This window comes from Rhipicephalus sanguineus, chromosome 3 (assembly GCF_013339695.2).
Source record: "Rhipicephalus sanguineus isolate Rsan-2018 chromosome 3, BIME_Rsan_1.4, whole genome shotgun sequence".
Classification (NCBI taxonomy): domain Eukaryota; kingdom Metazoa; phylum Arthropoda; class Arachnida; order Ixodida; family Ixodidae; genus Rhipicephalus; species Rhipicephalus sanguineus.
In genome coordinates this window covers 109,594,202-109,607,960 of record NC_051178.1, presented here as the reverse complement: position 1 = coordinate 109,607,960, position 13,759 = coordinate 109,594,202, and the positions used below count along the sequence as shown (strand labels likewise).

Genomic DNA, 13,759 nt, shown 5'->3' with positions numbered 1-13,759 from the left:
GCACTGGTAGCTCTATGCAAGTAGCATGAATGCATGGTGGATGGATGAATGGATGGATGGATGAATAAACTTTATTTTGGTCCCTCGGAACGCGCCCTAGCACGTTGCGGGCCGCTCCCATGTCGGCCGCTCGCCCGCATCGCCAACAAGCACATGGGAATGAAAGAGGACAACCTTTTACGGTTGGTGCAAGCCTTTATTATCAGCCGCATCGTGTACGTCGCGCCCTTCCTATGCCTCTCCAACGCCGAGAAACACAAGATTAACATAATTATCAAGAAAGCATACAAGCAAGCCCTGCACGTCCCTCAATCTACGGAGAATCAAAAGCTCATGGAATTAGGCCTACATAACACAATTGAGGAGTTAATTGAGGCTCAGCGCATTTCACACTACGAGCGGCTCTCGCAAACACAGACCGGGCGGCACATCCTCCGTACCCTTGACATTGAATACGTTACGCAGACCGGACCCAAGGTCCCATTGTCCAAGGACATCCGAGAAACGTTCCTGATTCCCCCCATCCCTCGCAATATGCACCCCGTCTACAACGCAGAACGGCGCGCCGACCGTGCTAAACATCTCAGCAAGAGTTACAAGGGGGCCGCGCATGTAGCTTACGTCGACGCAGCAGAGTACCCGCAACAACCGGCCATGGCGCTCGCTGTCGTCACGGGACAGAATCATGTAACTACCACCACCAGCTCCCTACTCACCACACAACCCGAAGAGGGCAAAGAAGCTGCCATCGCTTTAGCCTACGCGACGACTACCGCCTCTTGCATTGTTAGTGACAGCAAGACAGCTATCCGCAACTTCACCAAGGGCCTCATTTCACCGCAAGCGAACCGCATACTTGCAAGCACATCCCCATCTCGTCGCCGCCAAGTTCATTTAATCTGGGCTCCGGGCCATTCGGGCCTTGCCGGGAACGAAGCCGCTCACGACGCTGCCCGAGAAATCGTCCACCGGGCGCGTCACCCGTCATCAGAGCAGCTACCCTCCCGACGAGCCGAACAGGCTGAGGACGAAGAACTCGAATCCTGGTGCGGCCACGCGAAAGAAAGAATGGTCACGTATGGTGAAATTGTCATGCATTACCGTAGGGCAAGATTGAAGTACCCACCCCCTGACAAGTCGCTAAATAAGCAACAGTCGACAACATGGCGATTATTACAGACGCGAACATTCCCTACACCCGCGCTGTACAGTCGCATATACCCGGACGTTTACACACCACAGTGCAAAGCTTGCGGGATGGCTCGCGCCAACCTCGACCACATTATCTGGGCATGTCCCGCAGCGACACACACCACCAAACACAGCAAGAACCCTACACTTAAGATTACCACGCCCGAGCAGTGGGAGGCTATGCTGCTCAGCGCGTGCCCGGATGACCAACTCTGGGCAGTCCGGCTAGCCAAAGACGCCGCCAAGACCCAAGGTCTGGCCGCCGCCTGAGGAAGGGGGGCTCCGGTAGTGCTAGTCTCCCGGCCCCCGCCTCCCTTGACCCCAGCAAGGACAAAATAAAGTTATGTCTCTCTCTCTCTCTCCCACAGAAAGACCAAGCCTGTTTGTTTACCTTTTAAGTTTGCTGCCATGCTATACAGCCCGCCAAAGTTCGTTCATGCAAGCCGTAACCATACTGATATCATTAGTTGTCATTAGCACAGTGAAAATATTTTTGAAAGCGATTTACCTAAAAAATTAAATGGAATATTACGAGGCCTGTGCAAATATTCCCTGCACCCCAATTCATTTTTTTAAGCATGTCATGTTGGTTTATATGGGGCTAGTAAATTTTAAAGCATAATGTAATTTACCGCTAATACCTTTCACCCCGTTACTACTCGAACTTGCTTCTAAATTCCATCTAAAATCCAACGACACTCTCGCATATACATACACAACAACCCGAGCTGGTCCTGCCTGAATTTTTGTTCCTCTTTGTTGCAGCAAAGAACACCGGTTATGCGTAGGGTAGGCTGTGTGTGCGAAAATGCTCCAGCGGCGGCCACCTGTCAGCTCCCGTGAGAAACGAGCCACGAAAAAAGCGGAGCAACAAAGCCGGTCGGTGCACTTTGTGGAACTGCGCGACTTACAGCGAAGATCTCGCAAATGTCGTTGGAGTATGTCCGGACGGGGTCGACGTCCCGTTCACTCAGCACTCTCATGAGGCTGGTGCCGTCCGTTTCCAGAAGCCACTCGGCGATGGCCTTGAACTCTCCAGTCTCGGTGAGAACGATGCGCTTCTTGTTGTCCGTGGTAGGCAGGTGCATGTACACCTGGAAAACGAATAGATTGTGAGACAACGGGAACAAGGAAACAGACAGCATTATATAATTAGAGAAGAAATTTGGGCTAATTGTAGTGTATAGCGGTATTCAGACACATTTAACTAGCGCTAAAGGGACATACAAGCATGAGAAGCATAACTTCAGTTCTGGACAAAATACACTTATGACATGGCAATTAGGCATCATTGTAAACACCTTGGTCACTTATTCCAAGTGTGCTCTGACCTTTCCTCATGTAATACTCCGCAAGGTCACAAGGTGAACTTTAACAAAGTGAAGTGAATCTTTAAGGCATACCTGCCGAGTTTGGAGAAACGGAATCCGGGAGATCTACTCAACGGGGGGGTTATAAAGTATGCCGACCGCTGGCGGGGGCGATAGCAATTATATGGACACTGTCAGCGGGATTTTGCGGTCGCCCCTGATCTGTACAGAGTCAAACTGATAACATCGCTTACGCATCGTCTGTTTCCTGTGCAAGTAAAAGCACGCTAGCGCTAGGGACGAACGCGGTTGAAGCAGAGATGAAACGACCCGGCCGTCACGCGAAGGGCACATGCGATAACATCACTCCGCGTGCGAGGCCTGTCGTCGCTTGCTTACCAGTTATTTCGTTGGGCAAGGGATCATAAGGGGCGCCGTTGAGACGGGGACGGTCGTGAGCGCTGGCGAACGCGCTATCTTGACAGACATCGGTAACGGCTACCCTTTTAAGTGCTGGGCTCTTCTCCACTTAAAGCAGTAGTCACACAAAATTTTGAAGGCAAGATAACTTGTGGGATCGATTTGTGTGTACACAAACGCATCATCTACGAAATATTAACGGCTGATATAACCTATAACACATTTAGGATCAGTTTTTAAATTGCGTGTTGCGCATGTGTACGCGAAACGTCCCACCTCGCGTCACGACATCAAACAACAGCCACCTGCATCACGAGCTTGTGTTGGCGCCATAATTCTTGCGAGCGCTCTCTCCTAGCGAAAACAGAGCGCACCTTTTTTATGTATTTTTATGTACGCATTACAGGCAAGACACGGCTGCAGCGCTATGACACGTTTGCGTTGGTAGCACTGCGGCACAAAGTGCACAGCTACTTCATGCGCAATGAAACTGAGTTGAACCTTTCTACCATCGTTAAAAAAAAGAAGAAGAATCCTTTCTACTACTTGGCCAGACAACTTTGCTCATGTGGCCAGACGAAGCACTGGACGCGCGGGGCGAAACTGGATTTCCGGGAGATTTTCCTATGACCCGTACAACCGGGAGAAACGTTCAAAATCCCGGGTTCAATACCCCGGGAGTCTCCCGGGTAATCCGGGAGACTTGGCAGGTATGTTAAGGTAACAAAAGTGAAGTTTGCCAAGTAGTGAAATAAGCAACAAGCTCTGGCAACAAGGAAACAATTGCAGAGCAAACTGTGCCAAGTTAAAGGATCTTGAACCAACCCTCGCACTGGGGTAAGAAACACATTCTACAAATAGCAAACACTGCTTTGAACAGCTCAGCCGCATTTTGTAGTTGTGCACAGCAGGTAGAGCTTACAGGCACAGTGCAAGGTTTCCGCTTTCCCAAGCACCCTCTCCTCATGCAGAGAGCCCACCCTCATTCACTTCAAAGATGCCTGCAGCAGATTTATTTCATCGTTTAGCAGATTGCTGTTGTTGCCCGAAAGCTGACAAATCTAGGGCGGTACCCGGACCAGATGCACTTCTTGCAATGAGGTGCCACCACATGCTGGCACTACGCTCTGTAGTGTGCTAAGTTTATGCAGTAGCAACACTAGCACCTATCAGAATCACACCAGAAGTGAACGAACATGTTTTATGATGCAGGCTCAATTTCATCACGCACACTGACACAGATCCTTGCCCCTCTGTCATCCAACCCATGCAGCTTCCATAGCAGTAGTTGGGGTGAAAGAAGAGAAAAAGGCCCTAAAGCGTGCAACAAATTCTTGGAACCCCGTTCGTATTTGACGGATTCAAAAAATCGAGATTCTGCTGAAATACCACAGAGCACTGCTACTGCTGCTGCTCATGCTAGTTAGAGGCGTGCCACGCACTTCCAGTTTCTGGATCACAACGTTCGTCTTGTAGCTCGAGTGGACTGACCTTTGTGATGGCTTCGATGCCCTGCAGTGTCATGTCACTCAGCATGTTGGCCTCAATGCAACGAAGGAAGACATCGTCCTCCATCTTGTCCACTTGTTCCTCCTCCTGCAACCCATGATGGGGAAAAAAGCACAGAAACATCAACACAATTTGTTTGCTACCTTTCTGCTGGCTTTCTTTTTGTACCTACAACAAGAATTCCGATTACTTGCTTCCTGGTCACATAAGGTTCCCAACACATCGACTTTTTCCCAATGCAGTCACCCAACGCATGAACTTTATTGCCTATGTTTTGTTTTCATTTATGATTTACCGTGTCCACTCGACCCCAACACATCCTCGGTTGTAATGCGGACCCAATGTTTTAAGGCCATAAACTGAAAATGCAATTGTGCCCAGTGTGCGCACACACCACACAGACACACTCCAACTGTGGCAGCTGCATCTTGTTTCAGCTGGGTCGGATGACAGAAATTTTTTAGCACCCACAGCAAAGTTCTAATGTCCACGGTATGAAACAGCAACATGACATTTGAGATCAGTTCTCATTACTCGGAGTGCCGCAGGTACAATCTTAAACCCAGCTATAAATGGTGTTCGGTGACAACAACCTTCCAGTTCTTATAAGGGCTTCCCGAAAGACAATGTAAATTGGAGCAGTGCCTTTGATAATAAAGATATAGTGTCGAGACTGGAGAGGGATCTGGACACAACAAACGAACTATGTGTGCGTCATATAGTTATGAATTTTGCAAGAAAAGAAATAGCAGCAGCCCCATTAGAACTGAGAAAGTACAGTGGGCCTGTAAAGTGTGCCTTACTTACGAAAAGCCTTGTATTGAGGACTTCAAAGTATGCTGAATAAAAAGATTAAAATTTGTAAGTTTCAAACCAGTATAGAGCAACGCCACCTACATAGTTTCTTTGTTTCCATCAGCTACTAATTCTCTCTGATGTGCCTATCAGATAAGTCTACTCAGAAGTGGCTCCTTTGCTAATGTCTAATACCCGTGTCACACGGTCGTTTTGAAGGCCTTTCAACCAATAGCACATTGACTCAAAGTCAAGTTTCAGCTGCTACATGGGTGCTTTCGAAGGCCGCCGAGTCAATAATCTATCAAGCCAATGAAACAACCTGCAGCTCTATTGAAACCCCAATGCCCATTGAGCAATGCAAGCGGAAATAGTGCGAACGTGCCCTCTCGTTCACAGCGTGCTCGTATTCACTATAAGAAAGAAAAAAACTAAACCACTATGCTCTAAAAATAGAATATGTAAGTACCATTTATCATTTAATAATATATTCTTGCCACTTGTAATGTGCGAACTTCATGTACTCTTGACAACAGTGACCTGTATGTGTTGTTGGGAGTATGAGGCAGCCGCATCGAGCAGTGCAAACGTTGTCACACTTTTGCTGCTCAACAACTTGAAAACTAAACATTTGTGTACAACAACGTATAAACAATTGAATGAAATGTTTAAACAAAACTAACAGACAGATTTGTGCTATTAAGTGGATTTATATTATTTAACTTTTGGTGACATGAAAACGAAAATAAAGATCTGCAGCGGTACACAATTTTTGCCAGAAATGCCTGAGCCACTCGATGGTCATTCAAAACTGCCGTGTAGCAGTGCCACAACTCCACTGTGTCATAAGAAGCATTGTCATAAGGATAAAAGCGTAAACAGCACATTCAACAAAGAAACAGACAACAGAGGCTTGGGCACGTTGGTCATGCATCACAACATGAGCACAGCCCATCGGCAGAAAGATACAATGGGCACTGTGTCATGCACGCTTTTCTACCCGTGGGCTGTGGTCATTCTGCCCAGGTAACAGAAGCAAAAAACAAAGAAACCGCACAACTCACATCTTGGAACTTGCCATCGTCGCTGTTCATGATTCGTATCCGAAGCACCAGCTTCTCGGCATTGTCGTCGTTGAAGATGCAGTTCAGGTCGTCACCAAAACCAGCGTTAATCTTCTCGGCAATCTGCTCCATGGTGAGCTTCTTGTCCGTCATACGCTTGCGGTCCAGCTCGACACGGAGCAGCCAGGGTGATATGCGAGTGGGGTCGAAGTCGGGCATCTCGTAGTAGACGTTCACGAACTCCTGGTCCTCCGCAATGACCGTGTTTTGCGGGTCGGGGTCGTAGTAGATGGCCGTGTTTGCAGTCACCTTGCGGAGGGTGGTGTGCTCCAACCGGCACAAAACGTCCTGGTGAAAAAAAAATCAACAAGAAATCTGTCACACTGAAGCTGCCTCTCATAAAGGCCCTCATGCCAGATTTGCACAGAAAATTCTGGTTAGGCACCAGATGTCATGAAGCACCACGTAGTGTTTACCGCTACAATGTCTCAAATTAGTTTGGTATTACAGAAGATGGCATCAAACACAAACCTACAAAAATGTATTATTCTCTTAAATTCCACCACCATCTCTGACATGGCAGCATCACCTTACAGTAAGAGTTTAAGTACAGTTGCAGATGTGTCTCTGCAGGCCCAGCTTAAACAAGCCATGAAGAAAACCTGGCTTTTGATACAGTGCATATAAACTAGGCATGTGCAAATAGTAGGAATGGGCGAATATTCGGGCGTTTCGAATATTCGAACGAATATTACAGTATTCGAAATAAACGAATATATGTATGTTTGTCTGCACATAACCCCCTGTAAAGGTGGTTTCACTGCAGCTTCGGTTTGCTGTACCGTGAAACCACCTTTACAGGAGAAATCTGCACTGCCGCAAAGCCACACTTCAAGGCTAAGTGTACATATTTTTTTAAGTTCAAAAGCGTGTTACAGTAATACCTCGTTAACTCGAACTTGCATATCTCGAAAAATTGGCTAAGTCGAAGTTTTCCGCGGTACCGAACAATTTCCCATAGGTGCAACGTATTTATTGCCGTTTATCTCGAAGTATTTCCGTGCCCGCTTTCGGTTATCTCGAAATTTCGACTGAGAATGGAACCAAAACTTCGCCGCCGAACCGTTTCACAAAATACTAGCGGCAAAATGTCATACGTTTCACAAGGTTCGCGCGAGGCTGCCGCGTTTACGACGAAGTGGACACTGTTCCCGAAAGTAAAGTCACAACCTAGCGGCATACCAACTTTGTCGAGCAACCCTGTGTCACGTCATGTGATGCTATAGACGTGCACATAAGCAGGCCCTGCAAAATAGCTCGGGTCGTACACGTTTTGTTTACCGTCAGAGATGCGATTTCAGCATTTTATTTATATATAAGGCACGTCGCGCGGATTTTTTCGTCGGCCGTGCGATGTGGTGAGGATAACGCCACCAAAGCAAAGCAAGTCACTGATGCTGCAAAGAAAGGTAGCCCTAATCAAAGAAACGGATTCGAGGCTCGAAGTTTCCGGACGTCAAAACGGCGCTGAATGTGTGGCATCGTGCGAGAGGAGCCCCTTCCAGTCACATCGACAGATAAGGCCGATTCTCAGGACTTAGCGGTGGGCTAAACTGACCTAGCCTGCAACATCGGCTGGTTTGACCATTTTCTTAAGCCAAACAACGTGGCGTCACGCACAGTGATCGCGGCAGCGTCGACGCAGCTACTCGAGGGGTGACGACATCCGCCGAAACAAGAAACATGCTTCGCTTGATGCGAAATAAACTTGAGTGCAGCGGCGCGGATGATCGGCACATGCGATGTGTTAAGCAACTCGAGAAAGCTTTGCTAGGTGCAAGTGTTACTGAGAGGCAGACCAGCCTTAGTCGGTCTCTCTGCACTAAATAAAAAGGCAGTGCCAAAAAACACAGCTGGTTAATAGCGCTGGTATGTCATTATTTTTTTTCAAAATCTTTACAAAGAGCCAGTTTGGCGCTCCTGTTAAACTGGTCAGTAGGGATAACGTTTCTAGATAGAACTGAACTTCTCAATGGAATTTGCCCTACTTTGCTTATCTCGAAAATCTGCTTATCTCGAAATTTTTTCTGGTTTTTACTACTTCGAGTTAACGAGGTATTACTGTATATGGGCTTATATGCGTAAGTATAGTAATTTTTAAGTTGTAACATATTGTACCACTTCTAACTTGCACCCTACTGCAATTCAAATCTTGATACTATTCAAGGTTGCTTCCACTTCATTTCAAACCAAAAAAGTGACATTCGCTCATACCTAGTTCCAATTCTTAAAAACATTGTGCAAGGGTCATGACAAAAATGCTAATTTTTCATAATAATATGCGCTATATACTATTCGAACTATTCGATTCGAAATTATTTGACCAAATCACTATTCGCTTCAGATTCGCTTCGAACCTCAAATTTGCTATTCACCCATCCCTAGCAAATAGTAAATTTTAGGTTCGAAGCGAATAGCAACTTGGTCGAATAATTTCGAATCGAATTCTAATAGTGGTCGAAGAAAACGTACACTCGCCAACTAAAATAAAACAACAACAGAATTGACGTTTATAGTATATATAACATATTATAAGGAAAAATTAGGGGGCGTCTTCAATTGGTTTAGGAAAGGGGACTTACCGTAAATACCCGCGTATAATACGAACCCGAATATAATACGAGGTGAAATTTTAGGGATGCGCGAAATGAAAAAAAAAAAAAAAAAAACCATTTTACCCACGTATAATACAAGATAGGAAAGCTCGGAGAAAACATTTATTGAACACGGACCCGCCACTTCAATCGCTGTCACCTTCAACTGCGCTTCCTTTGAGCATTTCCTTGTCCGACAAATCGTCCCACAGGTACTTGTCTTCTGTGCCATCGAGGGCATTAGAGATGCCGCACTTCTTGAAAGAACGATGCACAAGGTCCTCTGGGATGCTTGCCCAAGCATCTACAATCCATTTGCATAGCGTGGCTGGCGATGCCCGCTTCAGCCCCCCGGTCGGCGTCACTGCAGGCTCACCTGAGCGCATCCACTCCACGTAGCAACGCCTAACCGCATCCTTGAATGGTTTATTCACGCAAACATGGAGAGGTTGCAGGTGCGACGTCATCCTACCCGGGATCACGACAAGTTCCGTGCCACAGTGGCGCAAGAGTCTCTTTACTGAATCGGCCAAATGGCAGCGAAACGCGTCCAGCACCAAGATGGATGGAAAAGAAAGCAGGGCGCCGGACCGTCTGCACCAGACGGACTTTATCCAGTCTAGGACAAGGTCCTCGTTCATCCAGCCTTTATCGTGACATCTTACGATGACATTCTTCGGCAGCTCCTCACCTTTCGGCATTGTCTTGCGCTTGAACACGACATAGGGTGGGAGCTTGTGGCCATCCACCGTGTACGATAACATCACTGTGACTTGCGTCTTCTTGTTGCCGGTGGTACAAACACAAACTTGTTTCGAGCCGTTCTCGTGAATGGTAAGAGGCGATGGCATGTCCAGGTAAACTGGCGTTTAATCGGCATTGCCGATTTGCCTCAGCTGGAAGTTTTGCGAGCAGCGCAACGAAATAACATGGCACTGAAATGACACAAGAAGCTCTTCAAAGGCTTCAGGGAGCTTCTGAGAAATCGAGGTTCGCCGGCGCAGGGAAAATCCGGCTCGGCACATGTAACGGTAAATCCAGTGCTTGTTCGCTTTGAAGTCCGAGCTTGACATCCCCTTTTCTCTTGCCAGCTTCTTCGCTTTCGCCTGCATCAGTTCCATGCTGACTGGTAAGTGCGCCGCCCGTTACTACTCTCGAACGAACTCTGTCAGGGCGAGTTCAATTTCTGGGAATGCCCCATTCTTCGGAGCGCGAAAGCTTTTTCACTTTCCGCTGCACGCGAAAAGCGCTTCTTTTTGTCCTCGCCAACCGCGGACACTTCCCTCGGTGACTCCAAACTGTCTCCTGGCCGCACTGTTGCCGATTTTCTCAACAGCTGTGATGACATTTCTCTTGAATGCACCCGAGTACTGTTTCCGAGGCCCTGGCATGTCGCACCTTCACGAAGCGAGGTTCACATGTGCACAAGTCCGCTGTCAAGGTACACGTTACAGAAAACTCGACGATAAAGAAAGAAATGGTGCCAGCGCTCACCTTTGCCACGCGAGGGCACGAAGGTAACGAAGCCAAGCCGTAGCCACTTATATACAAAACCAAGCCATAGCCACGCGGCTATTACGAAACCAAAACTTCAAGCATAACTTTGTTTTTCAAGCAGGTTTTCGTTCAGATCCGCACATAGTACGAGGCGGAAATTTGGAACGCTAATATTAGGAAAAATCCTTGTATTATATGCGGGTTTTTACGGTAATTGGAACCGGTTTGAATAATGACCATTTGTTTCAATATTCAATAGTTTTAAACCTTGCATACCAGTAAAAACTGCTCATCAAAAAAACACACTGTGAGGCAAGCGATCGAGTGGACACATTACCTTGGCCTTTTCGGCATCTCGTGCAGCAGCACCCGTCAGGAAGACGGTGAGCGAGGGTGTCTTAGGCTTCTTGGAGATGTTGATGATCTCTTTCAGACGGGGCACACCCAGTGTGACGTTCTTGGCCGACACACCGGCGTAGTGGAAAGTGTTCAGGGTCATCTGGGTGGCCGGCTCACCGAGTGACTGGGCGGCCAAAGCACCCACCATCTCACCAGGCTGACCCTGCAACATGATAGGGAAAGAAACCAAACAAACAAATGTCTCGATTTTCGAGTCAAAGCACAAGCTCAAGTTAGGTCAAGTGTCCAGAACAGTTCAATCAGTTTCCTTGCCACAAGAAGCGCCATTTCACATGGCAATATCTTCAGTGAATATGGCAATTCTGTGGCACAGGATTTTCATGTAATCAAGGTTTCTGTACGATAAGAATTGTGGCAAGGAATTTGGAACGTACGAAAGCCCCAGTGGTTATGCTTGAATGTACAAATTGGCAGGCTCGGAATGCACTCCGTGACGTATCATACGGGAACCATCACAGTTGCGACGTAACAGCACAATTCCCAATACACTGCATCCTATGAGTGCTATGCCAGGACAGCACTGAGGAATGTGACAACAGGGTTCTACCGTAACAAAGGCCATACTAATAGTTGGGCTTGTTGCCAAAACATTTTTGATGAGATTTACAGCACTCAAACAAACGCGACGTAGCGGAGGAAACACAGCACAGGAGCTGTCCTTCAAGATTTCCAAACAAGATGGACGTTCACGCAAAGATGGAGGCTTGAAGTGATGAGCAATTGTTGAATAGGGAATGTTGCTGGAGCCGTTTCGACAAGTGGACTTGTCTTCGTTGAAGCAGCAAAAAATAACACCGGTGTCAAACGGCCACTTCTGATGGCGATCGGATCTGATCCAGATCGAATTTTTTAATCATGATTGGCTCCTTTACGAAAGCTGCCTGCGGGAGCCAATCATCGTGGAGCAGTTTATTCTGGATCGGGCTTAAGGGGGGACGTGGCTTTCGGTACCAACTTTCTTATTTCTTCATGGATTTTGATGAAAATTGGCACACTTATTTGAAATGTGTTTTTAATGCTACTGTAGAAATTTCATGAATATATCTTTACAACTTTTTGATGTACAATATATTTCACCTTCTGCTCTTGTTCCGAGTCTGACTCGCTTAAAAAATGTGATAGGAAACTCGTTCAAAGTGCTATGCATTCTAAGATGTCTGATTGCGGGCATGACATTCTTAGATTTTTTTATTTGCAACAAAATTTTTTTTAGTTTTCATTTTTCATGAGGTGACTGTGCAACAGGCATCGAGGCTTTGTGCAACTCGTCAAATAGCTAATTATCAAAAGGCCATACTGAAAAAGCAAGAATGTCACGCCCTGAACTGTGCTTCAAGGAATATAGAACAAAAAACGGAACTGAAATAGACCCAGCGGTCAGTGAGAAATCAGCGGAACAAGCGAAGCAGGAAGCAAGAAAAGTCGTTTTGAGAAAACGGCTTTTAAAGTTGTACCAACGATATTACTTCATCAAAAGGCACTGGGGTCGTAATCTTTTGGGTCCTTCGTAATGTGCAGTCTCTTGAGTGCCCTGTCTTTAGTTTGAGGTGCCTTGCTTCTCTAAAACACAATAAGATTGTGATCTTTAATGTGTTTTATAAGGTTGGACCTCCTGCACATGTGGCCTTTTATCTGTTGTGCCTTTGTTTTCTTTCTTTTCTCTTAAAATCCTTTTCTGATATACAAAGAACATGTAGCATGAATTTTAAACGAAGTTATGAAGTGGTGTAATAGACATGACAAAAAACAAGATATTGTAATGCAAGTAGGTCATGTACTATGATGATTTGCCAGCTTTCTTGTATTCATGCTCTCATTAACATAATTAACAGCCTTGATTGCAATTGATCATTGAATCATTTTTATAGGATACTAAGAGCGGCTCTCATCATGACAACCTATCCCTTCCTCCTAAATAACAGGCAGTTATGGCCAAGACATTGGTGGAATAGGAATTCCTTAGCAGTTTATTCAAGACGCGAACTGGGCAGATATGAATTCATCTCCCTGTTTCACTCAAGTTAATTTGTAAACCTCGCCTGCGATGCGCTTCATCATTCACCCGGTCGCGGACATGGTTTTCTGCGTGACTTTTATTTTTTCAGATGATTCATGAGCGCTTACGGCGATACCAAGCACGGCCCCAAGCGCGCCTAAATTGCATCACCAGTGCTTTATTTTACCTCTAAGTGCTCGGCCGCGTAGTCCGGGAAGTCGGCACGCGATGTGCTGGGTGACGGCATTCGGTGACGATGCGCAATATGCCTAGGTGCGGCGACGAAAAATATGCGCGCAACGTGTTTGGCCTCGCATTTCGGGACGCCGACGCGCGCCCGCTGCGCGACGAGCTTGGCCGTAGGGTCCGCTGCCGATACGTAAAATGACCATCCGCTGTACCGAGGAGCCGGCGGGGGAAGCGCTTCGTTCCTTGCGAAGAAGCACACTGCCGCGAGTCCGCTAACGCGTTGTTCTTGCCCGCAAAGTTCGAGGTTCGTCTCGCGTGCCGACGCCGTGAGCGGAGTTAGGCCTAGTGACGACTCCGAGCAGTAGACGCGCCGGCCGCGGTGCCCGATGTTTCAAAGTACGTAATGCGTGGTCGCGAGTACAAAGAGTCGTCCTGCGATCATCTTCGTCACGACGTCCGAAGTGCGCATAAGCAGAAACTCCAACCACGGATCGGACGAGTCAACGCTAGAGAGTCGGTCCGAGACGCGCGTTTGCGATGTTCGCTACGAGTGCGGCGCGCCATCGTAATCCCACCGAGCTTCCGCTAGTAGCTCCAAACTAAAACGTAGTTCTTGTTCAAAGTTATTGTCGAGCCGTGAACACAGAGCGATTGCGAATACGCCACGAAGTAGCGCGACTTTCGACAGCCGTGAGCTCGAGACGCACGAGCTGC

The 13,759-nt window shown here is 47.1% G+C and overlaps 1 protein-coding gene across 1 annotated transcript in view; it reads right to left on the bottom strand.

Annotated features, from left to right (window-relative positions):
* The window catches only part of LOC119386933 (DNA-directed RNA polymerase II subunit RPB1), a 45,771-nt gene that overhangs the window by 5,735 nt on the left and 26,277 nt on the right, over positions 1-13,759 (bottom strand). Inside the window, exons 18-21 of the mRNA XM_037654223.2 lie at positions 10,778-11,002; positions 6,290-6,637; positions 4,413-4,517; positions 2,103-2,285 (exon numbers count right to left, since the gene is read on the bottom strand). Of these exons, the coding sequence (XP_037510151.1) occupies positions 2,103-2,285; positions 4,413-4,517; positions 6,290-6,637; positions 10,778-11,002 (861 nt within the window). The remainder of the gene's footprint in view (positions 1-2,102; positions 2,286-4,412; positions 4,518-6,289; positions 6,638-10,777; positions 11,003-13,759) is intronic.